The 27,558-nt window shown below is 43.7% G+C and overlaps 1 protein-coding gene across 5 annotated transcripts; it reads left to right on the forward strand.

The window, feature by feature from the left end:
• Positions 1–19,794: 19,794 nt before the first annotated feature.
• LOC123111677 (uncharacterized) lies at positions 19,795–27,349 on the forward strand. Of its 5 annotated transcripts, XM_044532518.1 has the most exons (6): positions 19,795–20,403; positions 20,795–21,100; positions 21,499–21,631; positions 23,951–24,082; positions 24,453–24,537; positions 27,240–27,349. In XM_044532518.1, exons 1-4 carry the CDS (start codon positions 20,372–20,374, stop codon positions 23,957–23,959), a joined length of 480 nt encoding a protein of 159 aa, XP_044388453.1. In that variant the 5' UTR covers positions 19,795–20,371; the 3' UTR covers positions 23,960–24,082; positions 24,453–24,537; positions 27,240–27,349. The 5 variants fall into 5 exon arrangements, 3 of the variants coding, with proteins under 3 accessions (XP_044388453.1, XP_044388452.1, XP_044388451.1); XM_044532517.1 differs by lacking the exon at positions 27,240–27,349 and having other exon boundaries at positions 24,453–26,217; XR_006454646.1 differs by lacking the exons at positions 20,795–21,100; positions 27,240–27,349 and having other exon boundaries at positions 24,453–26,217.
• The last annotated feature ends 209 nt before the right edge of the window (positions 27,350–27,558 follow it).

A 27,558-nucleotide genomic window follows, 5' to 3' on the forward strand; every position in this document is an offset into this window, starting at 1 on the left:
ATTGGGCTTCAAATGTTCTTGTTGAAACATCGGAGTACCATAGACATGCTTCGAGATAGAATTGACATGGTCTTCAGGTGAAGATCAAACTTTGGAAACACGAAGGATCCATCAGGAATAACTTGTAGAATAAGTCTTACAATTTCCCCATGGATGAACGGATAACCTTGCTGAAAAGGAATCTATAGTGATTGGTCCTCCAGCCGAGGGGGGGGGTGCTAGGCATGACATCATGTTACCGGGTCATCAAAGGATCAACATCATAACTCTTGGAAAATGTCCCAACCATCATATCTGACCGAGATTCAGATCCGATTGGTGTCAGGATACCTCAGACTCAGGATGTCCGAGAAGAAAAGCTGCGGCACATATCGACGAAATGACATTGTAAGATTCTCGGGAAATGAACTATGGGAGCGGGTTCCTGAAACAATAGTTCATCATTAAACCAAGGAGAGGACAAGGAGGTGTCTGGTGAACTCAACGGCAATTCACCGATATTCCCAAAAGATGGATTTCCACCATTAGGTGAACAAGGAGATAACATTTGTCAGATCAAATGATATAAGGAAGTATGCTCGAGGAAAACATACACAATTAAACATTGGTTGAAAGGTGCGCCCGAAATGTGGATTGGGTTGCACGACCAATGTCAGAATGGTGATTCAATTAGCGAAGGACTTAGAATGAACTACCGATCATTAACTTCAAAGCAATAGGGTTGCTAGAAGTGCATAATCCAAACAACACCGTTCACTTGTGGGTACCCCGGTTGGAATCAACACGAGGACCAAGAAAGAATGGTGATGGTGAGAAGTATCATTATAGCAAGAATTCTTAAGAGGTGGAGCAATCCTCACAACATTCTTAACATCAAAGATGGTAATACTCCGCGGTAGAATATAACATAAGTTGGATAGCAAGGAACTCAAGGTACAACACAATACAGGAACAAGTTTTGTGTTGGAGGGAATGCAATAATGTTGTCGCTGATAACACCAATCATCGAGGGCAAGGATGGTATTTCTCATCATGATTTCAATAGATCTCTTGGAAGAGCTCAGAATGTTGATGATATTCACGACACATTTGTCGCGAGAGTTCATGAAGATGTAATCGATCGGTGATGACATCAAGTCAAAGTAATGATAAAGTGAAAGGTTATTGGAACCAAGGGTACGACACAAACTCGAAACCAAGCTTGTTGTTCAAGGCGAAATGATATGACGATGATGATCGACGTAAGGTTAGTTCATCGTCGAAAATTGTGCTCCGGGAAGAAGGACCGGGTAGCACAGTTAAAATTAGCTCGATAATGATATAGCCGATCAGGCTAGGAATGACTTGAAGGATTAATAAATTTGTAAGCAGTGATGGGTTCAAATACTTGTTGAATCGCAATGCGAACTCGATTCAGTTATCGGTGTCTTTGAGTGTATAATAACTCAGAGCCCGTGAAAAATTGGAATCAGTGGAAAGGTAGCACTTGATGAAGAACTCATAAGAAGTTATGCACTTCCAAGATAATCTTGAGATACCAGGGGGTAATACTTGACACAAGATCAAAGTAAAGATTGGACGGGTGTATCTATCCATAGAAGACAATTGTTTTAACTTGTCCGAGAAATGGAATCAAGGAAGAACAATCATGGTCGGAACCACGGTTGCAAGGGATCAATTCACAGATACCATATGTTAGTTATCAAGGAAATAGTTATTATTACAAGAAGCTTCCATGATAGGATATACATCGCATCCATGGGCATGAACACAAGGTTCGAGGTCGACTCCCACTTCTCCAAAGCATAACCTTTCATTCACTTCTCACGTTCGATGAAGTTGTAGTCTTGAAATTTTGTCTGGTGAAGCACCAGAAGGGTATGACTCATGAAAACTTTCGAGTTCACACGGTTTAGAGAAGGCATATCTTCAACCCATAGGGGCTTCTTAGAAACATATACCACAAGTTTCAAGAGTAAATAACACAAACTCGATGGCAGAGCATGGTTGAGAAAAGCAGAGGATACAATTTACCAAAGGCATTATGTATCCGAGGAAAGGCTCACAAGGTTATTGAATATGAAGGGCGTTGTCAGATAAATCCAACAAAGGACTTGATGGTCCACAAGGGATCTGATACGAGTATCGGTACTCAACTAGAGGAAGAAGAATGCAAGGAGATCAGATTATAGAAACAACTGACTAACTCAATTGTCAAATCCCAAGGAATTATGATTTCCAAATCAAGGGATCAGAAGCAATGCTCTGATTAGGGATGGATAAGTTGAATAGCCTTAGGGTACAATCAACGACATTTGGATTGGTCGAGAACCAATTCCAGTTAAAAGAATGGCAGCTCAGCCGGAAAGGTAATTTATAAGGATCAATGATGATTGCGGGTATTCGCAAACATATTGAGTCGACAGACTCAAAATGATAATGACAAGGAATGTCAATAAGACTACGAGACTTATAGGATTAACCATAATGCAAACAAGCAAGAATTTCAAGAGCCAAAGGCTCCAGAGGATTTTCGGAAGATCGAATAGTATTTTGAAGACTTTTGTGGAACACATGAACAACTGGGGATGAGCGGGTACTCGACAAGTGCAAGGATTTATTTGAAGGGGTATTCATGTGGCAAAGAACTGCTAGGCAGTAGGCACATGGTATTTCGGAACAATAGAGAAAACTTCGGGGTATCTTGTAATAACAAGATCAATGGGGGATGATCGTATGAATGGCAAGTGTAAGTAGTTATCCATACGAATTTATCGGTGGTCAGGAATAGCAAAAGTGATGGGCACAAAGTCTCGAGAGAACATCAGAGAGTATCTTCGAAATCTTCTGATGTAGCAGGCGATCCTCTGCAGTAAGGGGCTCTCCGGGTGGATGCGATCACGAGATCCTAATCTTAGAGTTAGCAAATTCATTTAACCCGAATAGTAGAGAGATCAGAGTCCTAGAGTATAGGTCGAGGAGTAAAAGATCCTACTACCACCCAAAGGCGACGTGGGCCCGTAAGGCACACAACCAAGTTAGTAAAAGTTTTGCAATGACTAGACTCGACTTCGGCCAAGGAGTGTGGAAGGGGGATTCCTACAGGCAGTCGGCTCTGATACCAACTTGTGACGCCCCCGATTTAATCGTACACTAATCATGCACGCAAATGTGTACGATCAAGATCAGGGACTCACGGGAAGATATCACAACACAACTCTACAAATAAAATTAGTCATACAAGCATCATAATACAAGCCAGGGGCCTCGAGGGCTCGAATACAAGTGCTCGATCATAGACGAGTCAGCGGAAGCAACAATATCTGAGTACAGACATAAGTTAAACAAGTTGCCATAAGATGGCTAGCACAAACTGGGGTACAGATCGAAAGAGGCGCAGGCCTCCTACCTGGGATCCTCCTAACTACTCCTGGTCGTCGTCAGCGGGCTGCACGTAGTAGTAGGCACCTCCAGTGTAGTAGGAATCATCGTCGACGGTGGCGTCTGGCTCCAGGGCTCCAGCATCTGGTTGCGACAACCAGAAAGAAAGGAAAGGGGAAAAAGGGGGGAGAAAGCAACCGTGAGTACTCATCCAAAGTACTCGCAAGCAAGGAACTACACTACATATGCATGGGTATATGTGTAAGGAGGCCATATCAGTGGACTGAACTGCAGAATGCCAGAATAAGAGGGGGATAGCTAATCCTGTCGAAGACTACGCTTCTGGCAGCCTCCGTCTTGCAGCATGTAGAAGAGAGTAGATTGAAGTCCTCCAAGTAGCATCTCCAAGTAACATCTCCAAATAGCATCTCCAGCAGCATCGCAGTAGCATAATCCTACCCGGCGATCCTCTCCTCGTCGCCCTGCGGAAAAGCGATCACCGGATTGTCTGTGGAACTTGGAAGGGTGTGTTTTATTAAGTATCCGGTTCTAGTTGTCATAAGGTCAATGTACAACTCCAAGTCGTCCTGTTACCGAAGATCACGGCTATTCGAATAGATTAACTTCCCTGCAGGGGTGCACCACATAACCCAACACGCTCGATCCCATTTGGCCGGACACACTTTCCTGGGTCATGCCCGGCCTCGGAAGATCAACACGTCGCAGCCCCACCTAGGCACAACAGAGAGGCCAGCACGCCGGTCTAAACCTAAGCGTGCAGGGGTCTGGGCCCATCGCCCTGAGCACACCTGCACGTTGCGTGGGCGGCCGGAAGCAGACCTAGCCTAGTGGCGTTCCAGTCCAATCCGGCGCGCGCCGCTCCGTCGCTGACGTCTGAAGTGCTTCGGCTGATACCACGACGTCGGGATACCCATAACTACTCCCACGTAGATGGTTAGTGCGTATAGGCTCGTAGCCGACTCAGATCAAATACCAAGATCTCGTTAAGCGTGTTAAGTATCCGCGAACGCCGAACAGGGCCAGGCCCACCTGTCTCCTAGGTGGTCTCAACCTGCCCTGTCGCTTCGCCACAAAGCAACAGTCGAGGGCCGTCGGGAACCCAAGCCCACCTCTACCGGGATGGAGCCACCTGTCCTTTCAGCCCCCTCGTCAGAATCACTTGCGAGTACTCAATGAGCTGACCCGACTTTAGTCACCATCTGTATAGTATGTATGTATGTATAGTATATACCCGTGATCACCTCCCAAGTGATCACGGCCCGATAGTATAGCAAGGCAGACTGACAAGAATGTAGGGCCAATGATGATAAACTAGCATCCTATACTAAGCATTTAGGATTGCAGGTAAGGTATCAACAGATGTAGCGACAATGTCAGGCTATGCATCAGAATAGGATTAACGAAAGCAGTAACATGCTACACTACTCTAATGCAAGCAGTATAGAGTAGAATAGGCGATATCTGGTGATCAAGGGGGGGGGGCTTGCATGGTTGCTCTGGCAAGAGAGAGGGGTCGTCAACTCCGTAGTCGAACTGGGGCGTCAGCATCGTCACGGGGGTCTACCGGAGAGAAGAGGGGGGAGAAACAGTAAATACATAGCAAGCAAGTGCATAACAGGATAACAGGCAGAGCTAGACGTGTTCTAACGCGGTAGGAGGTGATACCGGTGAAGGGGGGAAGCATCCGGGAAGTATTGCCGGGGTTCCGTGTTTTCGGGCAAAGGAGCCGGAGGGGGAAAGTTGCGGGTTCGATAGGTTAGGGGGGTGTGGCGGACGAACGGACTGCGTATCCGGAATCGTCCCGTCGTTCTGAGCAACTTTCATGTTGAAATTATTTTAATCCGAGTTACGGATTAAAAGATATGATTTTTTTAAAGATTTTATTAATTTCTGGAATTTGATCAATTAATTATTTAATTCGAAAAATGGAATTATGACGTCAGCATGATGCCATGCTGACGTCAGCAGCCAACAGGGTTGACTAAGTCAAACTGACATGTGGGTCCAGTGGGACCCACCTGTCATACTCTGATTTAGGTTAACTAAGATTTAGCTAAACTAATTACCATTTAATTAAACAAACTAGTCAATTAGATTAATTAAACAAGATTAGTTAACTTAATTAATTGATTAACTAATTAAGTAATTATTTATTTAATTTTATTTATTTATTTTCTTCTTATTTATTTTTATTTTTTTATATAAAAAAAACGTTCTAGGCAGGGCCCATGTGTCATAGGCCCAGGGGGTCCATGCGGGTTAGCGGGCGTGCGGGTGCGGACGATGGGGCGCTGGAGGTGCCCGACCCGCACGAGGGCCAGCGGGCACGGAGGGGCGCCGGGCGCCGGCGATGGCACCGACGAGGCCACGGCGGGGCAGCACCAGGCTGGGCGGCACAGGCTGGAGGGGGGTGGCGCGACCGAGCCGGTGCGGGGCAGCACGGCTTCCGCAGCGGAGCAGCAGCAGCAGGGCTGCACGGCGGAGGGAGAGCGGCGGCAGGGGGCGGCCAAGGCGAATCCGGCGGGGCGCGCGTGTACGAGGACAGGGCGAGAGGAGGCCGGGGGCCTCACCGCGGATCCGTAGGGTCAGGGGCAACGGGGGCGAGGAGGAGGGCGGAGAGGACGCGACGCAGGGGATGCAGTCCGGCGGGGAAGGGCTCCGGCGATGGCGGAGCGGTCCGGCGAGTCGAGGAGGCAGACCATCGGGGAGGAGGCACCGGCGAGGCATCCGTGGCGGCGGGATCGTCGGGGGCGGGGGCGTGGTCGCCATCGGCGCGGCGAGGGGCGCCGTCGAGGGAGAGGGAGATGGGAGCGTGAGGTGGCGGGGGACGGAGCCGACGAGGGCGGCGACGTGCGCGCCAGGCGCGGCGACAGGATCGAGTCCTCCCCGATCCAGATCGGGGGTGAGAGGGGAGCGAACGTGGGGGGAGGGAAGTGGGGGGCGAGTGGGGAGGGAACCAGCTAGGGTTCGGCTCGGGGTGGGTAAGGAGAGCAAGGGGGGTGGCTGGGCCGGCTTGGTCTGCTGGGCTGGCTGGGCCGCGTGGGTGCCCAGCTGGGCCAAGAGGCCCAGCGGGGGGGGGGGGGGGGTTCTCTTTTTATCTTCCTTTTTTTTATTTTGTTTTTCTTATCTTTATATTACTGTTTTAATTTTAGTTTCACCTTATCTTAGTTTTATAAACTATAAAAGTAGTCCCTACTTTAGTGTTAATAAATAGGCTACTGCCACATAAGTTTGGGCAACTAATTAACATAGTTTAATATTTTATTTATTGCAAAGGAGATTCAACTAATTGTTTTTACTTCCTTTTAAAACATTTTAAAATATTTTACACCTTTATAAAAGTGTGGTTCCTTCACCAAAATTACCTATGCAATATTTGGTTCACTCCGAACATTTTAAATTTATTTTTTTTATTTGAAAGCTTTTATGATTTGCTTGATTTTGAATTTGAATCTGAATCGGTTACGAACTAACGTGAGATTAGCAACAGTAACGGAGGTGACGTGGCATCGTTAACGTGGGATTACTGTAGCTTAATTATCCGGGCGTCACATCATCCCTCTAAGGACCAAACTCTCCGGTTTATATAGACATCAGAGAGGGCTAGGGTTTACATGGAGTCAGTTACAAGGAAGGAAATATAATATCCGGATCACCAAGCTTGTCTTCCACGTGAAGGAGAGTCCCATCTGGACACGGGACGGAGTCTTGAGTCTTGTATCTTCACGCCCCAACAGTCCGGACAAAGTATATAGTCCGGATGTCCGGATACCCCATAATCCAGGACTCCCTCACCCCCCACCCCTGCCCAAAAAATAAAGGTAAGATGAGGATTATTGATGTTGTTACAGATGATGCTAATGACTAGGATGGGAATGGTGGACGTAATGCTTCCAAGGATGGCGAAATGGAAAAGAGAGCAGGGGAAGTGGTGGAGTTAGTAGGAACAATGGCACTAGAATGCTTCTAAGGACATTAGTAATGGCTTTGGTTAAACATGGAATGGGTTCACAAAGGTCTGGATGACCCGAGAGGATGAGTGTTCGAGGAGCTTGAAACTCCAATATCTAAGCAAGAGGTGTGCTTAATTTAGAAACTTAATCTAAAGATAGGGATGGTGGTGAACAAGGTGAATAGAACTGCTCTATTATGCCAGCTGAGAATCCTAGGAGAGAGGTGACTAGGTTTTTGCTGACTGAGATAGACCAAGTAGAGAACTATAAGTAATAGGAAGTGAAATTCAGTTGCAAGGTGTCAGGTAAGGGAGATAAAGAAGACACTGAAGAGTATAGTCCTGATAGATTATAGAAGCAGGACCTTGAAGCTACTTCGTCTCATGATATCATGCCATTCTTTGATAAGCTTGGGTTGGGTGGGGGACAAGTTCAGGAGCAAGATTCTTAAAAAAAGAGGGAAGAAATAGAAATCCTATGGTCCATTTCAACTAGCTAGGAAAAGCTCCAGGGTCATTGATCATCAATCACTGATGGAGAAGGCCAATATGCTCAAGATGATGAAGAACTTAGGTCCCTAGGAAAGTTAAAGGTATTATTGGTGATTGTAAATATGACACATAATGTTGGTGTTGTTGATTTATCTGATAATGATAGTGTTTTGAGTAGGAAAGATAAATTTCAGCAAAATGTTTCTTTAGACCAGTTGTTGGCTGGGTCTTATAAAATAGATGGTGGTGAGGTTTTTTGGACTCCTAGTAGTAGATATGTCACGCAACTTGATAAACAATGTTCCAAATAAGGTACATCTTTTGGAATGTTAGAGGTTTGACTACTTCTATTAGGAAATGATGCATTGAGGATATGATTACTCCTCTCAATCCTAGCTATGTAGGCTTCCAAGGAACTAAGAAATATACTTTTTCTACTTCTTTTTGAATATTTTCTTATGTAGTAGGATATTCTCTTGGGACACTTACATGCAATAGACTATTCTGGTGGAAACCTAACATGAGTAGATATAGATGTTTTTTAAGTTTCTAGTTGGGATGTCAAAAGTTCTCTGTCAGTGTAGTTATTTATGATAAATTCACCAAAGTTAATTATAGGATAAATATTATCTATGGCTCTGCTTATGAATATGGTAAACACGAGTTTGTATCTGAATTACATGATATTTTCTTGAATTGGGATGGCCCTGTAATTATAGGACGTGGGTTTCATTTAGTTAGAGAACAAGTTGATAAGAATAATGGGAGATTTGACTTCAAATGTGTACATAGGTTTAGTACTTAGGTTGACTTCTTGTGTCTGATGAAGATTAAGATGTCTGGTAGATAATATACTTGGGACAATCACTAGGATGATGTTGTCATTTTCAAAGTAGATGCGACTTTTTTGTAGTACTGAATTTGATGATATCTATTCTATAGCTAGTGCCAAAGTTTTACCTAGGGTTGGGAGTATACATATTCATGTAGTTTGGGATTCTTTCTAGGACCAACCTTTTATTAGGCTTAGCATCAAGTCTGAGAAATGGTGGATTTCTACACCCAACTTTAGAGATTTGGTAGTCAAGGCCCGGTCCAGCAGATGAAGTAGCAGCACTCTAATAGATATTTAACAGCATAAAATTAGGACTTTTAGTAGATGAACTAGAGGATGGAGTGTTAATTTGGAAGCCTTTTCGAGGAAACAAAAGAGACTTGATTTTTGAATATGATAGGCTAGATATCTTATCCGAGTCTCACCCCCATCTAAAGTAGGTAGAGAAAGTAAGTACTCTATCTTGGATGAGCTTAACTGGATATGGATAACTGAGGAAAAAAACTAGGAAGAGGTCAAGAGACAGAAGATAGAAACAGTGCATAATTTCATGTTGGGGCCAATCAGAGGAGGGAGGAACTTATGACTGTCCTGGATGGATCAAATGGACCTGCGTATGATAAAAAAGGGATGAATCAAATAGTTGTTGAGTACTATTAGAATTTTCTTTGATTAGAACCTACCCTGATATATCCCTGAGAGATGGTTTTATTTTCCTCAGATGATAAAGTTTCTGTGGAGGAGAATGGTTGGCTTGAGGTCATGTTCACTGAATACGAGTTAGACATGTAATATTTTGCTCTAACTCTAATGGTGCACCTAGCCCTAATGGTATGTCCTTTATGTTTGGTTAAACTTACTAGGGTATAGTTAAGAAGGACTAGATGGATATGTTTGATCCCTGGTTTGCACATGGTGCACACATCTTTAGACTGAATTTTTCCAATATTACTTTGTTACCAGAAGAAAATGATGCTAGGAATATGATTTTTTAGACCTGTTAGTTTGCTTAACTGCAACTTTAATTTTTGCTAAGGTTCTTACTAATAGACGTTATACAATTATTGTTTGGATAGTTTCAGCACATAATTTTGCTTTTATTAGGGCTAGATTTATTCTGGAAAGTGTGGTAACTGCCCATGAAATAGTTCAAGTTGTCCACACCTCTGGCTCCAAAGGTATGTTTTTCACAATAAACTATGGGAAGGCCTATAAAAAGGTTAGTTTAGATTTCTTGTATGAAGTTCTTCGTAGAATGGGTTTCGTTAATAGGTGGATTCAATGGATTAAGAGTAGTACTCATGAGGGATCGGTTGGAGTCAAAGTAAATGGAGAAGAGAGTAATTTTTTCATCACTAAAAGAGGCTTGAGACAAGGTTATCCCTTCTCTCCACCACTCTTTAATTTGGCAGTGAATGTTTTTGCTAGGACCCTTATTATGGGTAGTAATAGTAATTTGATTAAAGGTCTTTGCCCTAACCTTAATCCAGGGGGTGCCATCTACTTAGAATGTGCATATGACACTTTGTTGTTTATGGGCAATGACGTTAGGGTTGCTCTTAACCTAAAGTGGATTCTCACTTGCTTTGAATTCATCTCCGGATGACTATTAATTACCACAAGAGTGAGTTAGTGTCGATTAACATGGGGTAATTAGAAATTGGTCCTTTCCTTCAAGTTTTTCAATGCTTGCAAGGAAGTTTCCCTATAAAATATCTTGGACATTCTTTGCACTTTGAAAAACTATGAAGAGAAGATTTACAGTCTTGGTTGATAGTTAGCTAGTTAGAATGGTTGGGTGGAGATGAAAGTTACTATCCTTGCTAGGTAGGCTTACTTTGGTTAATACTTGCTTCGCAAGCATACATAGCTACATGTTGTATTCTTTTTTTCAAATTCCCTAAGTGGGTTGTGAACCTAATTAACTCACAGCTTGTTAATTGTCCACAAACTGATAGTGAAGGGGACCATAAGATTCATTTAGCTAATTGACCCTCATTCTGCATCAGAAAATAGTATGTGTGTGTGGGGGGGGGGCAACCTTCAGGACCTTAATATTTGTTTGTTAGGGTCTTCGATCAAGAGATATATTTCAGAAAAAAATATTTGTGGAGGAAAGTGATAGATAACAAGTATAACACTAGGAGTACAAAGATACTTTGCTTGTATGATCTGCATCTTTCACATTTTTTGAAATGTGTGATGTGTGCTATGAATGCAGTTGAGTTTGGATATTAATGACATGTAGGTGATGGTAAATTCGATAAGTTTTGGGAGGATACTTGGTTCGGGAACCCCCCGGCAACATAATTCTACGATATGTATTGTATTGCGAACGAGAAAAATAAAACAATTCATGAGTTATGGGATATTGTGACAAACTTAACTTTACTTTTTGTAGAATTTTTCAAGTGAGCTAATCGTTCATTGGGTTGAATTAGAAATTATAACTAAAAGTGTTTCTTTCATTGACTAGGATGACTCTGTAATCTGGCAGTATGAATCCAAGGGAGTGTGAATTTTAAGGGGAATACAGGTTGGTTTTCTTCTTGTTATGTGGCATTTGCACAGTCCACCTAAAGTTCAGGGATTTTTATGGCTATTATCTCAAAATAAAATCATGATCTGTGATAGCCTTAGGAGGGGAGGTTTGCAAAAACCTCTTGAATGTGTGCATTTGCAAAGAAATTGAGCAAGTCTATCAACTGTCCTTTGAATATATTGTTGATAGACTAGTGTGGCGGGATGCGAAGCATATTTTTTTAGGTGGATAGTTGATTTCACTTCACTTGCTTCACCATGGTTCTGCGACAACTTTTTTGCATTAAAGTCTAGTTTCGTCTACAGTTCTGTGGGGAGCATGGAATGCTAGAAATGCACTAGTGTTTAGCCGATGTTCCTGGATATTTGTCAAACAGGTGTGGAACCAGATTGTATGTTATCTAGGGAATTGGATGAAATTGCTGAAACAAACACTAGCTGGGGAGACTACTCAATTTAGTGCTCTACTCTTTAAAAAACTGAGATGCCCCTGGAGTTGGAACATGACTGATCAAGTGAACGGAAAAGACATGCTATCTCAACCTGGAACAACTCCAGCGTCTCCTTGTTGGGCGGCATCACAACCATGGAATTCCGGAAGAAGCATCCGGGTGAAATACATGTCATCAAGAGTTGAAGTTCTGGAAAAAAGAAGCGGTTGGTGACGTGCTTAGGATTGGAGCTGTCTTGTATTTTATTTTTATTTTTTACTTCTGTGTTTTGAAGTTATTGCACAGTCTTGACTAGCTCAGATGCTTAGCCGCCTGATGAGGGCTTACTGCTTAGGGTGTTGGATACCTTTATGTTTTTTCTCTTTTGAACGAATGTGGATGTTGTATCTGGTTTCGTTTTTGAATGAAAATGGAGCAAGGGGTGAGCCCCTGATTATAAAAAAAAACTTGTGCCTGTGAGTGTAATCGTGTTACGGTGCTATCAATTGAGAGTGATGGTGCCAGAATGGAGCCGGCCGGGTGTTAACAACTTACCATTTTATTTTTCCTGGCCAACTTACCATATGCTAGCATGAAGAATACGGTACAAGGACCAGGCATGGGCTGGAGGCGCGGAGAGGCCTGACCTGAAGCGGCCCATCCGTGTCACTTGGGAAACAAAAACACGCGTGCTTTGCCTCTGAGAGCATCTCCAACAGCCGTGCTTCGCGCCGCGCGCTAAAAACTAGTTTGCCGCGTGCGCTTCGGCTGGTTTTGCGCGGCCGCCAGCGCTGGCTCCAGCAGCCGCGTTAAAATGCAGCGCGTGCGCGTCGCTCCAGCAGCGCATAAAAATGCAGCGCGCGCGACTCGCACGAACAACATATACATTTCAAATAGAAGCAAAAATAATCAAACTAACAAAATAAATCAACAATAAATAGTTCATTTTCGTTATTATTACAACCCAAAAAAATAGTTTATTGTTCGGTACAACAAATACTGCAATAAACACAACAAATAGTTCATGAACAATACAATGTCGAACGCAGAAATCATGCTCTTTGTCGTCCATGCCATGCCCACCACTCTTTAGTCAGATCCTTCTGAAGATCATTGTGCGTTGCGGGACACCGAATATCATGATAGGAGGCAATAAAATGGGCTACCCTTTCAGCCCTCTGTCGCACTCGCACGGGATGTCCCAAGAGCTCATACTGTGAGTAGTCTAAATCTCAGCCACGCTCATTCTCGATGATCATGTTGTGCATGATCACACAAGTGTGCATGATGTACCAAAGCATTTTTTGATCCCAAAATCTAGCCGGTCCTCTCACAATAGCAAATTGGGCTTGCAAAATCCCAAAAGCTCTCTCCACATCTTTTCTAGCCGCCGCCTGAGCATTGTGGAAATCAAGATTTTTCTTACCTTCAGGCTTTTTCAACGGCTTCACGAAGGTTTGCCACTTTGGATAGATGCCATCCGCTAGATAATAGCCATAGTTGTACGTACAGACATTTGCTACAAATTGCACCGGTGGCAACTCACCATTTGGAATCTTATTTATAAGTGGTGACCGGTTGACAACATTGATGTCATTCAAAGATCTAGGCATTCCAAAGAATGCATGCCAAATCCAAGTCTCCTGATCGGCCACCGCTTCAAAGATTATAGTGGAATCCTTTCTTTGGCCGTGGAATTTCCCATGCCATGCCTTTGGACAATTCTTCCAACTCCAATGCATGCAATCTATTGAGTCAAGCTTGCCAGAAAAGCCGCGAGCTTTGTTCATCGCCAATAGCCTTGCGACGTCTTCAGCATTGGGAGATCTCAAATACTTCTCGCAAAACACTTGCACAATCCCCACTGCAAAGCGCTTGACACACATGATGGCTTGGCTCTCACCCATAGCCAAGTGATCATCAACTAGATCAACCGGGATACCGTATGCCAACATAAGCAAAGCGGCTGTCACCTTCTGAAAGGTGCTATGCCCGAGCTCCCCGGCGGCATTCCTCCTTTGCTGAAAAAACCGGTCATGGTTCGCTAGTTTCTCTACAATGCGTCTGAACAAGTCGGTGCTCATCCTAAACCGGCGACGAAAATACGACTCCAGGTAGTGGGGTTCTCCACGAAATAGTGCCTCATCAATCTGTTATGGGCATCAATCCTATCTCTCCAAATTTTTTGCCGACCCATAACCGAACCACCGTGCTTCGGTTTTTTATTGATATGCATAGTTAGGATCATTGCAAGATCCTCCTCCTCTTCCATATCAAATTCTCCTTCGAAAGAATCATACGACGAACTCATCTACAATGTTCAATACTATACTATAAAAACTACAATTAAAACATGCACCAAATTCATGAAGTTTGAGCAATACATACCTTGTAGGCGTTTTGTCGAACACTTTGCGGGCGCCGAGCGGCAGCGAGCGCTCGGGCGCTATTCGTCGGAGGACGGACGCGCACAAGGGCCGGCGGGACTAGAGGGGGGGCGGAGAAGCCGCGGCGGCGCGGGGATAGGTCGGGGAAGCGCCGGAACGGTCGCCGGGGGGCGCGGGCGGCGGCGGCGGCGCGGCTGGATGGCGGGTGGGAGTTGGAGAGCGAGAGCGCGAGAGTCCAGCGCGCGGGAGTGGGCGCAGTAAATAAGCGGCACGCGATTGCGTTTCGGCCAGCGCGCTGAACTACATATGCTGCGTGCGCTGTTTTTGCGCGCCGCTAGAGCAACTATACCGGTTGCACGCGCGCTAAAATGTCTAATTTTGCGGCGGGATGCTAGTTTGGTGCGGCTGTTGGAGATGCTCTGAAACCCTACTCCCATCTTTTCGTTCACGCTCCTTTCGAAATCGGGACATGACAAAGCCCCCGCACTCGCTCGCGTTGCCTGGCATCTGACGCGAAGACACTCATCTTGCAGCCGCCGGCAAAACCCACCCTACTACCCTAGCGCCGTCAGGCTTCCCCTATGGAGAACAAGCAGGACAACTCCACCAGCCGCCGGCAGCTTCTCCCGTCGCTCTAACCTCGCTCCGCCAACATCGGCCGCGCCTCCCGCCACCTCCTCTCCCCACGCCCGCCGTTCAAGTACAACCCAGCCGCCATCCATTTCGCCCCCCAGCTATCTCCCTACGGATCCGGATCCGGAGCGACAGCCAGTTCGTCCTCATACCACCAGATGCCACTGTCGCCGCTATCTCACACGGGTGCGTTGGGACATGGCGCCGACAACGTCGGAGGAAGCTCCACCTTGCAAGTGTGGCACTTATATCAAAGCAGCCTGTCCGGATCCGGGTGGAAAGCAACCGGTTCGTCCAACCAGCGGCCCTCGTCGCCAGCATCTCAAACTCATGTGTCAGGCAGTGGCGCCGACGGCCTGGGAGGGAATTCCGCCTTGCTGCAGTCGCAGGTCACATTCTCCGGGTCCTCTTATTGTCAGATGCCACCACCGTCGCCTCTGGCCATGGATCCTACGTCTGTCTATGGAATTGACGGGAGCAGCGGAGGCAGCACCTTCGTCTTTGTGTCCTCGCTTGACACGGCTAGCGTGATGGCGCCCACCCGCACGCAGCCTCTGTCGAGTTCATCCGCCGGTCAGGCGTCGTCGAATGAGTATGTGCTTCCACCCCTACTACCCGCCATACCACCTGTGCAGACAACAACGGTAGAACTTGAAGACGACGTCTATGCCGCTCCGGAGGACATCCCGCCTGTGGACGACGAACTAACCCTACCGCCCTTCGGGCCCCACCTTCGGAGATGACGAGGGAACTTGAAGACGCCCTCGGTGCCGCTCCGCAGGGCATCTCGCTTTTGGGCAATGACAACGTCAGCCGCCAGCACATGGATCTGGACATCCTCAACTCCTCCGGCGACATGGGCAACAACAACAACATAAGATTCCACTGCCCACCGCTTGCATGGAGCTCGCTCCCCATACCTGGTGACGCGAGGATGAATAACGAGCCTTTGGACTCGTCGTTTCTGGTGGGGAGGTACCCCATCTCATCGACGTGGATGCCCAGGCCCTGCTTTTCCAGCAATACAAATGCCATCCAAGCCGCCTGCCCACCAGTACCATTCACATTCAACTCACTCCCTGCCCTTGCTCAGTTGGGTATGAATACCGGCAGCGGTAGCTCCTCGACCTGGATGCAGAAGCAGAAGGAGCCTATATTTGTAGAAAGCAAGCCGATGCTGCCTTCTCCGGGGCCGGGTTGGGGAGGATCAGGTGCTGGAAGCAGCAGCCATGGCCGGCCTAGGAACAAGGATGATGCTGACGCTCCCCTTGTGGCGGGTTTTGCGGATGGCTTATTCACTCAGGATGAGATTACCACGATTATGGGGGAGAAGACTCTATCAGAGATTGTGCTGACAAATCCCAAAGGCGTCCGAAGGTATATATATCATACGATCCAGCAGTTTGTCCATTCTTCTTTTAGATCTGATCATCAAAGAAAATGTTTAACTCTTGAAAAATACTTTAGCACTAGCTAGGGCTAACTAATGCGTGTACCTTCTTTTGAAATTTATTTGCAGGATCATTCGAAACCGAAGTATTGCACAAAGGGGTAAGCAGCGCAATAAGGCGTACCTCTCAGACCTTGAAAGGAAGGCTAAGCTACCGCGGCAAGAGACCGACTCACTATCTGCACAAGTGAAGTCGGCCAAGGTTTGTAATATCATCAGGAGAGCGGTTTTTCCTAGCTCGGCCTACACGGTACCCTATATCACAGCCATCCATTCTAGTCTCTGGTACATGTGGATGTGTGCATCGATGCAAAAGTAAGCAGCTAGCGCCAGGCACTCGGGGCTTAATGCTCTGCCGCGAGGCCTATGAAATTTAAAATTTGATGGGCCTAGTAGGGACTTGACACGACCTGATTTGACATGTGTCTATCAGACCAGGCCCGCTGTCCCCTAAAAAAAACCCAGGCCCGTTGTATTCTCTTGTCCACCATCGACACGTGTACAGACTACACTCTCGACTCTTCCCCCTCCCTCTTCCCGTCCGCCATTTGCGAGAAACAAGACACAGCCGCCATGAATCTGGAGCCAGGAGATCCTTCTCCTTGCAACAAGAGCAGGCTCTATGTGAGAGAAACAAGACACAATCTGGATCCTGAAGAGCCTGCTCATCGCATCAAGTACTCGGAGAGAAGCACTCCCTATGGAGAAGAGCCCAACATCGCCAGCAAGGATGGTGGCGTACGGGTGGCTGGCGAGGTGCCCACGCCCTCATCGGCCATGTCCACCATGTGCATCTCGGCAATGGAATCAAGGTGTGCTTCAAAATCCATCTGCAGTCTTTCCTACTGGTCAACCTCTATTTCAAAATACATCTAGTAGGGGTGCGGGGGTGAGATGTGGATGTGAGACGAGGGGCGGCTGATAAGACAGAACAGAGGGGAGTCAGATCAGATGCGCTAGGACCGACAAGGACTAGAATACATGGCTACCTAGGTTTGATTACTGTTTACCTGCGCAGAACAGCACCTGCAAATGACACTGCATGCAACCGCTGCGCGCTCGTGACTCTCCTTTCCTGCACAAATCACGTAGCAAGCCAACGGTCTAGATAGGAGGGACCGTGGAGCTCGCGCTACGAAGGAAGTTTGCGTATCATCAGGAGATGTTCTACTGGTTTTGCTATTTCTCACCCAAGAAATAAATATTTTATAATCAATAAAGTGATCAGAACAACCATTTTATTTGACTTCAGGATTCATGAATGAACAAATGGCATTAAAAAAATTCTTGATCTCGCGGATCATCTAGAACATGGCTGAGAAAGGTATTTTATTTTAGAAAAAGGCATTAATGCCCAACTTCAAATTAATGCAGCCATCAACTAGAGCTAGGATATATTGGTGCTGAATACAAAGGAAAAAGCTTGATAAAAAACTTATTTTTGTTAAGAATTTACCGAATAAATTGATGTTTTATACAACATTCTTATTATTCTTTTATGTTTGTAGTGTACAGCTGAAGGGCTTACAACTGAAAACAATATGATAAAGCTCAAGCTGCAGGGATTGGAGCAACAATACAAGCTGATGAATGGTATGCTTTTCTCTTTCCTTACATCTCAAGTAACTTATCTTATATCCTTGTGGTGGCGCGCAAAGGAAAACAGTGATCACCATTGTGCAATACAAGCCAACACATGTAACTTATTTATGCATGAAGTGAGCTCGAGATGGATGATGACATACATATTTTAGATTGTGAACGTATACCATATGTTTATGATTTTTTCCTTGTTGGTTATATGAATTTTGGATGTTAGGATCAATATGCTACACTTAGTATATATATATCTTGTTTTTTACTATTGAAATATGTGTATAGCACTAAGTTCGCCTCACTAGAAACCTTAAAGAAAAATGATATACATGAAATAGGAACATCAATCATATCGCATGCACGTAACACTAATGCAAGTTCCGATTATTGTTGTGTTATCACTAATATGATTAATCTCCACAGCATTCAGTTCTTACGACCCTTGTCAATCAGTTTTGAGAGGTAGATTAATTATTTTTGAAATGCCAATATGTGCACCGGCACATGCTAGCTATTTTACTCCTCCTGGTTTTATTAGCAGTAAATCAATTATGACAACTCTAGGTTACCATTTTCTGTTTTTGTAAGATTAGAATATATTATGTGCATTAAGTTATGTTCTGATGTGTATTATGCATTTTGCTTCTAAAGTTCACATTGTGAGTCAATTCAGAAGTTTATTTATTATTCAGAAATTCATTTTTACCTAGTCCAGTGACTAAGTTGGGTATACATTCATGTTTCTGTATACAGATATGAATGAAACACTAGTTGCTGAAGTCCAGCGCCTCACACTGCTCCAGCAATCTCAACAATCACACGGGGAGCCATGATTATTTCACCACACATCTTCCATGTGACTTCAAATAAAAAGTACAAGCAGGGAACCATAATATTTATGTTGTAACATTGGTGGAATTATGCACCTTTTTGCGTTGTGTGGATAAGCCAAAGAAATATTGTTGGATGTGGTGTACTATGTTCTCATACATACTTGGATGGAGGTTCGGGTACATATAGTTCATGCAAATATATATAATACTTCGTCCTAGAACAGTGCCAAGCTAATTCTCTTATTATTACATTTTTCTCTAAAAGCTTCTAGTTACTGTGTATCACACATATTTATAAGTGACAGGTACTAGCTTATATCCTTATATTACATGATGAATACATGTTTCTGCATGTACAATACCTTCTCCATTGGTGCACGGCATGTCTAAGGCACCATGCTCTCTGCTTCGATCTTGTGAAGTATGACGATTCAAGGGATATATGCTGATAAAGATATGTAGTAGATTCAGGTGAATAAGCTCCTTTTAGTGTTTTTGTTAACAGAAAAATATTGTGTTTTATTTCCCGGGAAAGAAATAAACTAGTAGATTTTTTACAAGGTCAATACACCTATCCACATGATCATCTTCAAGTGCAAATTATGCTTTCATGTCAGGGCGCAGCGGGAGTCTCGAATATATCAGCCCTTAGGTCACAGCTCAGAATGCAATTTACTTGTTTTTGCTCCACTTTTCTACCCTCTATCTAGTTGATCTTGTTCTTTGGCTTTTAGGCCCGTGTGAAGTAGGAAGCGTTGGCTTACATCTCGGAGAGGTCCCGGCTAGCTAGGGAGGAATACTGGCATTGTTAACTGCTGGCTTTTCCCAAGAATCGAACACACGATCAAGCTGCAGCTCAACTGGTCGTATACGCGCAACTCGCCTTGACGTATGAGAACTAGCTGTAGCACTTGATATCGCACCGGCACTCACGCAAACACCGGAATTAGAACACATGCACGCGAACGCAGCGACACGAAGATGGCCAGAGGCACGTGTGGTGCCTCGTAATTTTTTTATTGCTTTTCTCGTTTTCTGGTACAAAACTCACGTACCCTGCCCCTGTATATATAGGTACAGGACTTGACTCACGCCACCAACCCAAACTCCCTTTTCCTAACCTATACGGACTAGTACTCGTACATGGAAAGCTAACACATCAATCCTGATCGATCTCAACTCCTGCCATACTAGTACATGACGCCTATTACACGGAAGAACAAACCGACTCAATAAACTATGGTAAACGTTTGGGACTGGCGCGTCTGAACGTTCGGCCGGTCGCGGCTCGCTAGCGACGAAGTGCATGGGGCCACGCTAGCCACACGTCCACGTGACCCATCGAGCACTCCCTCCCATCAGTTTTTTATTCCTTCCCTCCTTATCTACTCCTTTCCTTCCAGCATCTTCTTCCTCATTACGAAGACATCTCACTAGAAAACTCTATCCACCGCCCAACTTGAGCTGTCGTGCTCTAGATCCATACCAAGCATCCACGAGCTGGTTTTTGAGGGAGCCAGGCAGAGCTACGAGAGTGGGAGGCGGAGGGGAACTGGCTGACACCAAGATAGCGGGAGGCGGAGGGGCGGCACAGCAAGCCGCAAGCCGCGACGGTGCCACTACATGATGCAACCGGCGGGATGGGGAGCTGCAACCCCTTGCTAGCGGAGCTACAATCGAGGCATGGTTGAGCTGCATCCAGTGACGGCCGCCGGACAGCTAGCTGCAAAGGGCGGTTCCCGGAGCTGCAACCGCCCGTTGGTCGAGCTGCATACCGCGACGCACCCGACGACGAGCTGCAACCGTGCAGTACAAGCTGATGGAGGGGCCGGCGACGACGAGCTACAATAGGTGATCTGGATTGCCGGATCTGGCTTTGCTGGAACAAGTGTTTTTTTTTGCTGGAACTAGTAATTCTTTTTGCTACTATCATTTTCTTTGTTTGCTACAATCAAATCAATTGTCAATGGGAGTCTCCCTGTTGTTATTTTTGCTGGAACCAGCATTTATTTTTGCTGGAACTAGCATTTTTTTTGCTACAATCGACCACTGAAGTTCTCCAGCTGAGATTGATTTTGCTGGCACCGATGTCCTTTTTTGCTGGAACCTTATAATGTTTTTGCTTCAACCGAAGACTGAGGATTTTGTTGCTTTTTAGATCTTTTTTGCGGCGGCGACGGTGCTGTCGATTTTTTCTAATTTTGCTACCAACGTTTTATTGGTTTTTGCTGGAACCGTCAAGAATTTTTGATACGACCGGTGGAATTTTTTGCTGCGACCGGCAAATTAAGGACGAGGAACAACACGAGCTCTACGGCGGGTGCTGCAGCCGGCGACGTGCGGCTCTACGAGCCGCGGGGAGCCTCGCCGGAGATGCGCCGCGGCGGCCTTGCTGGAGCTGGGCCTCGCCGGAGATGCGCCGCGGCGGCCTTGCTGGAGCTGCGCGGTGCTGCGAGCCGTGGGGATCTCGCCGGAGATGCGTCGTGCTGCGAGCTGCAGTTGATCTCGCCGGAGATGCGCCACGGGACCCGAGGAAGAAGAAGCTGGGGTGATTTTCTATTTTTTTTTGCTCCAGATCCAACTGCCGCGCGGGTTACATCGAGCGGCTATGGCTGGACCGGCCGAAAGTTTCGGTCGGTGCGCCGGCGCCTAGTGATGCCCATAAACTATTCTAGTTTTACTACGTTTGGATTACTAACATTATATCGACCTATTTTCTAACAAAACTTTTAAGTTATATCCAATCGCTATCTAGGTATTTATTGCGCTTAAATATATCTAATGCATTTTCAACCATTTCATAAATTATTTAACACTCACTTTAGTATTTCCCTTCTACATAATAAACGTTATTTTCATCAATATTCATGAGGTCTCCTGAACCTTACCTAATGTCCTCATAAAATAATTTATGTGTACGCTCTTATGTGTGAAATTTATTTGCAGGATCATTCGAAACCGGAGTACTGCACTAAGAGGTAAGCAGTGCAAGATGCCGTACCTGTCGGACCTTGAAAGCAATGTTGAACTACTGCAGCAGGAGACTAACTCACTACCTACAAGAGTGCAGTCGATGGAGGTTTGTAATTCTGCTGACTTATTACATGATCATGAGCAGATGTTTTAGTGCTTTTGCTATTTCTCTATTTATAATTATTTAAGTGAGAACCAGTTTATTAGATTACAGGATTCATGACTGTACAAAATTAGATTAAAAAAATCTTAATCTCGTGGTTGTATCATCCATATATAATGCGTTGAGAAAGGTTTTTCTAGATAAAAAGGCATAAAGTTGAATTTAAAATTAACGAAGGCATCAACCAGAGCTAGAATATTTGGTGCTGAATACAAAGGCAAAAAGCGTGATAAAAACATCTTTTTGTTAAGAATTTACATAATAAATTGATGTTTTATACAATCTTCTTCTTATTTCTTTTGAATATATGTTTGTGGAGTACAACTGATGAGCTTGTAACTGAAAACAATATGATGAAGCTCAAGCTGCATGGATTGGATCAACAATACAAGCTGATGAATGATATTTTTCTCTCTTTCCTTGCATCTCAAGTAACTTATTTTATGTTCTTGTGGTGATGCACAAAGGAAAATAGTGATCACCATTGTGCAATACAAACCAACACACATAACTTATTTATGCATGAAGTGAGTTGGAGATGGATGATGACATACAGATTTTTGATTGTGAACTTATACCATATGTTTATGTTTTTTCCTTCTTGGTTATATGAGGTTTGGACATTAGGATCAATATGCTATACTTAGCATGTATCTTGCTTTTTTACTATATATATTTCTCACAAAATATGTGTATATCACTAAGTTTGCCTCACTAGGAGCCTTAAACAAAAATGATATACACGGAATAGGAACATCGATCATATCGCACAAATGCAAGTTCCGATAATTATTGTGTTATCACTGATCCGATTAATTTCCTTAGCATTCAGTTCTTGCAACCCTTGTCATCAATTTCGAGAGGTAAATTAATTATTTTTTATGCGCCAATATGTGCACTCGCACATGCTAGCTATTTTGCACCTCCCGGTTTTATTTGCAGTAAATCAACTATGACAATTCAAGGTTTTTAAGCTTAGAATGTGTTATGTGGATTATGTCATGTTCTGATGTGTATTTTGCATTTTGCTTCTAAAATCCACATAGTGAGTCAATTCAGAAGTCTATTTAATTTTTTTGTCTAATATGTCTCTTCCATTTGGTACGAAAACTACTTTTTTTCATTTTAAAACTTGTTTACATTTTATCGATTATTTTGATACCTTTGATTGCCCACAATCATGTTAGCATGACTTTTAGACATGGTAATTAACTTTTCGACTCTATGCCCTCGCTTGGCCCCCTAGTTATTTACTCCACATTAACATGTGCAATCTTCTTTCTGTGGATCATTTGTACGACATTGTTCCTTTTTACCTAGTCCAATGACTAAGTTGGGTATACGTTCATGTTTCTGTATACTGTTCTGAATAAAACACTGGTTGTTGAAGTCTAACGCCTCATAATGCTCCAGCAATATCAACATGTTCTTACATGTACAATATCTTCTCCATTGGTGCACGACATGTAATATAAGTGGCATGTCCTAGCTTATTTACTTATATTACATGATGAATACATGTTTTTACATGTACAATATCTTCTCCATTTGAGCACGACGTGTCTAGGGCACCGTGCTCTCTGTTTCGATCTTGTGAAGTATGACGGTTCGAGGGATATATGCTGATAAAGATAGGAAGTAGACCATGGTGAATAAGCTCCTCTTAGTGTTTTTGTTAACAGAAAATATTGTTGTTTCTTCCTGGGAAAGAAATAAACTAGTAGATTTTTTACAAGATCAATACACCTATCCACAACATCATCTGCAAATACAAATTTAGCTTTCATGTCGGGGCATAGCGGGAGCCTCGAATATGCCTTCCCTTAGGTCGCACTCAGATTGCAATTAACTTGTTTTTGCTCCACTTCTCTACCCGCCTTCTAGTCGCTCTTGTTCTCTGGCATTTAGGCCCGTGTGAAGTAGGACGCTAGTGTCAAGTAGGAAGCTTTGGACTACATCTGGGAGAGGTTCCAGCTAGCTAGGGAGGAATACTGGCATTGTTAACGTATCAACCTAATTTCTAACAAAAGTTTTAAGTTACTATATCAATCGCTATCTAGGAATTTATTGCGCTTTCAGTGACTTGCGTAAATATATCTATAATGCATTTATCAACCATTTCATAAATTATTTAACACTCACTTTAGTATTTCTCTTCTACATAATAAACTTATTTTCATCAATCTCCATGAGGTGTCTTGAACCTTACCTACCTCATAAATAGTTTATGTGTACGCTCTTTCGTGTGAAATTTATTTGCAGGTCATTTGAAACCGGAGTACTGCACTAAGAGGTAAGCAGCGCAAGATGGCTTACCTGTTGGGCCTTGAAAACAAGGTTGAGCTACTGTAGCAGTAGGCTAACTCACTACCTGCACAAGTGTATTTGATGAAGGTTTGTAATTCTGCTGACTTATTAGATGATCATGGGCAGATGTTTTAGTGGTTTTGCTATTTCTCTGTTTTTTTATTATTTACGTGAGAACCAGTTTATTAGACTTCAGGATTCATGAAAGTACAAAATTAGATTAAAAAAAACTTGATCTCGTGGCTGTATCATCCATATATAATGCGTTGCAAAAGGTGTTTTTAAGAGAAAAAGGCATAAAGTCGAACTTCATATTAATGAAGCCATCAACCACGCTAGGATACTGGGTGCTGTATACAAAGGCAAAAGCCTGATAAAAGAACTTCTTTATGTTAAGAATTTACATAATATTTTTTATACAATCTTCTTATTATTTCTTTTGAATATATGTTTGTAGAGTACAGCTGATTGGCTTGCAAGTGACAACAATATGATGAAGCTCAAGTTGCAGGGATTGGAGCAACAATATAAGCTGTTGATTGGTATTGTTTTCTCTTTCCTTGCATCTCAAGTAACTTATCTTATCTTCTTGTGGTGGCGCACAAAGGAAAATAGTGATCACCATTGGGCAATACAAGACAACACAGAACTTATTTCGGCAGGATGTGATTGGAGATGGATGATGACAAAAGATTATTTATTTGTGAACTTATACCATATGTTTATCGTTCTTGCCTTCTTGGTAGTATCATTTTTGGATGTTAGGATGAATATGGTATACTTAGTATATCTTGCTTTTTTACTATCAACTTTTCTCATGAAATATATTTATATATCGATAATTTTGCCTCACCAGAAACCTTAATTAAAGAAAAATAATATACATGGGATAGGAATAGAAAACATATTGCATGCACATAGCACAAATGCAAGTTACGAAAATTGTTGTGTTATCACTAATTCGATTAGTTTCCGCAGCATTTGGTTCGTGCGATCTTTGTCAATCAATTCCGAGAGGTAGATTAATTATTTTCAAAAGGCCAATATGTGGTTGCACATGCTAGCTAATTTGCAAAATACACACGTATACTACAAATTCTAGTACATGCTTACACGTGTGTCTGTGTGAGCATGTTTTTTGGAGAAAAGGCCAAAACACCCAACTTTAAATTGATAAAGTCCTTGTTAGGGGTGAGCGGACACAGATCATTGATATCATGTTGCTCCAAATCTTATATAACTATGTAATAGTTTTCCCAATCTTAATACATAGACACACAAGTCTCATGCGTGTTGTGGTAAACACAAATTAATAAAGCCCCAAACGGCCAAAAGATAGATAGATGTTGAATTACAACACGACACACCAAATTGTTATTGGGTACAAATTGTTTCTTTAGCGAATTGGTTAAATATATCTTTAGTGCATTAGCTAACCAGCTCATAAATTATTTGCTAATGACTTAAGACCCACTTTACTATTTCTCTTTAAATAATAAATGTTATTTTCCTCAATCTCCATGAGGTATTTTGAACCTTTTTAAGGACTTCAACATTTTATCTTTGCTTGCTTAGATGTTAGAAAGTTTTCTATGTTACGACCATTGAAGTAAAAACACATACTTGGGCTTGGTCCTGTACATTTATATGTTTCGTGACAAATTGAGATTGTGTGTTTATGTGTTCTAATACCAGAAAGATTTGCTATTTTTATGAATTCATAATTTCCTCCTTGATTTATTAGCAGCAGATCAATTATGTCAGTCCTAGGTTACCAATTTCAGTTTTTGTAAACTCAGAATGTGCTATGTGCATTAAGTCATGTTCTAATTTGTATTTTGCATTTGCTTCTAAAATTTGCATTGTGAATCAATTTAGATTTTGAATTATTATTTTTGTCTAATATATCGCTTCCATTTGGTAAGAATTTTTTTTCTTTTTAAACTTTTTGACATTGTATCGGCATATTTTCATAACTTTCATTGCCCACAATCATTTTAGCATGACTTTTAGACATGTTAATTAACTTTCTGATTTCAAACCTTAGCTAGGCCCCCTATTTATTTTCTCCACACACTACTAGGGAAAAGCCTATACACAGAATCTTAGCAGCAGCGCGGCTCAAAAAGGAGCGCTACTGCTAACCAGTAGTAGCGCGTGTGCGGGAAACTCGCTGCTGATAAGTTTTTAGCAGTAGCGCGCTTGGCGTAAAACGCGCTGCTACAAATATCGACCGGCGGTGTTCACCTAACTCTATTTAGCAGTAGCGCGGTTGCGCGAACCGCGCTACTGCTAAGGATGTAGTAGTAGCGCGCTTTTGCTGAGATCGCTGCTGCTAAATTTCAAATTGCCACACTTTTTCGTCCCAGTTAGCAGTAGCACCATATCCCAAAGCGCGCTGCTGCTAATTCCTTAGCAGCAGCGCATTTTAGATCCCGCGCTACTGCTAACCCGCACCAACACACCACCTTTTCCCCACCCGTCCCTCCCCTCCCCCTCCTCTCTTTCCCTTCCCAACCTCCCCCTCCCCCTCCTCTCTTCCCTTCCCCCTACCTCCCCCTCCCCCTCCTCTCTTCCCTTCCCCCTACCTCGCCCTCCCCCTCCTCTCTTCCCTTCCCCCTACCTCCCCCTCCCCCTCCTCTCTTCCCTTCCCCTACCTCCCCCACATGCTCCCACTCTCACTCTTCTTCTTCCTCAATACTTCTCCCCCATTACTCTCTCTCTTCTATCCACCTTTCTCTCTCTTCATTACTCCTACCTAACTACACCACCTTCATTAATGCATCTTCTTTCTCTTTTTTCTTCCCCCTCCACTAGTTGAAGTTGTCTCCTCCCAAATTAGGTAGCTAGGATTTAGTTAAGTGATCTATTTGCCCCCTAACTAGATCTATCTTTGTCAAGAAGAGCTTTGTGCACTTTTGATCTTCCTACAACATCATCTCCACCGTGTGCTCGATCTCGATCGAGATAGAGGTATGAAATTTTCATGCTTTTGCAAAATGGAAATATGTTTATGTATGTGTGATATGTTTGTGGAAATTGTGTGTGTGGCATGAGTTGACGCCATTGTGCTTTTGAGTTGCCTATGTTTTGCCGAAATGTCGATTTATTTCCGTTTCGATGAATTACGGGCAAACTCTAGATCCATATATGTCCTATTTTTAGGGAAGGTCATGCCAATTTTTTTATGACTTTGATGCATGCATGCATTTTTATAATCAATTTGTTTATTATTATCGTGCAGAGTTGACGATGGTCAGTGGAACGATGGTGGGCAGGTGGTTGCGGTCGGCGGTGCAGGACATGAAAGAAAATAACCGGATAGAGGTTTTATATCCGTGTCGAAAATGCAAAGGAATAGTTTGGCTCGACCCCCATGACGATGGTCGTGTCAAAGCGCACCTGCTCATGACTGGTTTCATGGATGGCTATACTCGGTGGATAATTAAAGATGAGGATGACGATGTTGAGGATGCCGACGGGGCAGGCAATGATGACACAGGGCAAAACGAAGAGATGATCGATAATGGCGGCGGGGAAGAGGCCGGACATGGCGGCGGAGA

This window comes from Triticum aestivum, chromosome 5B, assembly GCF_018294505.1.
Source record: "Triticum aestivum cultivar Chinese Spring chromosome 5B, IWGSC CS RefSeq v2.1, whole genome shotgun sequence".
Classification (NCBI taxonomy): Eukaryota; Viridiplantae; Streptophyta; class Magnoliopsida; order Poales; family Poaceae; genus Triticum; species Triticum aestivum.

Coding starts and splice junctions, on each gene's coding strand:
- LOC123111677 (XM_044532516.1), top strand. CDS start 20,372: ATGGAGGGGCCGGCGACGACGAGCTACAATAG. Junction 20,404..20,794: donor GCGACGACGAGCTACAATAG/GTGATCTGGATT, acceptor GGAACCGTCAAG/AATTTTTGATACGACCGGTG. Junction 21,101..21,498: donor CCGAGGAAGAAGAAGCTGGG/GTGATTTTCTAT, acceptor ATTTATTTGCAG/GATCATTCGAAACCGGAGTA.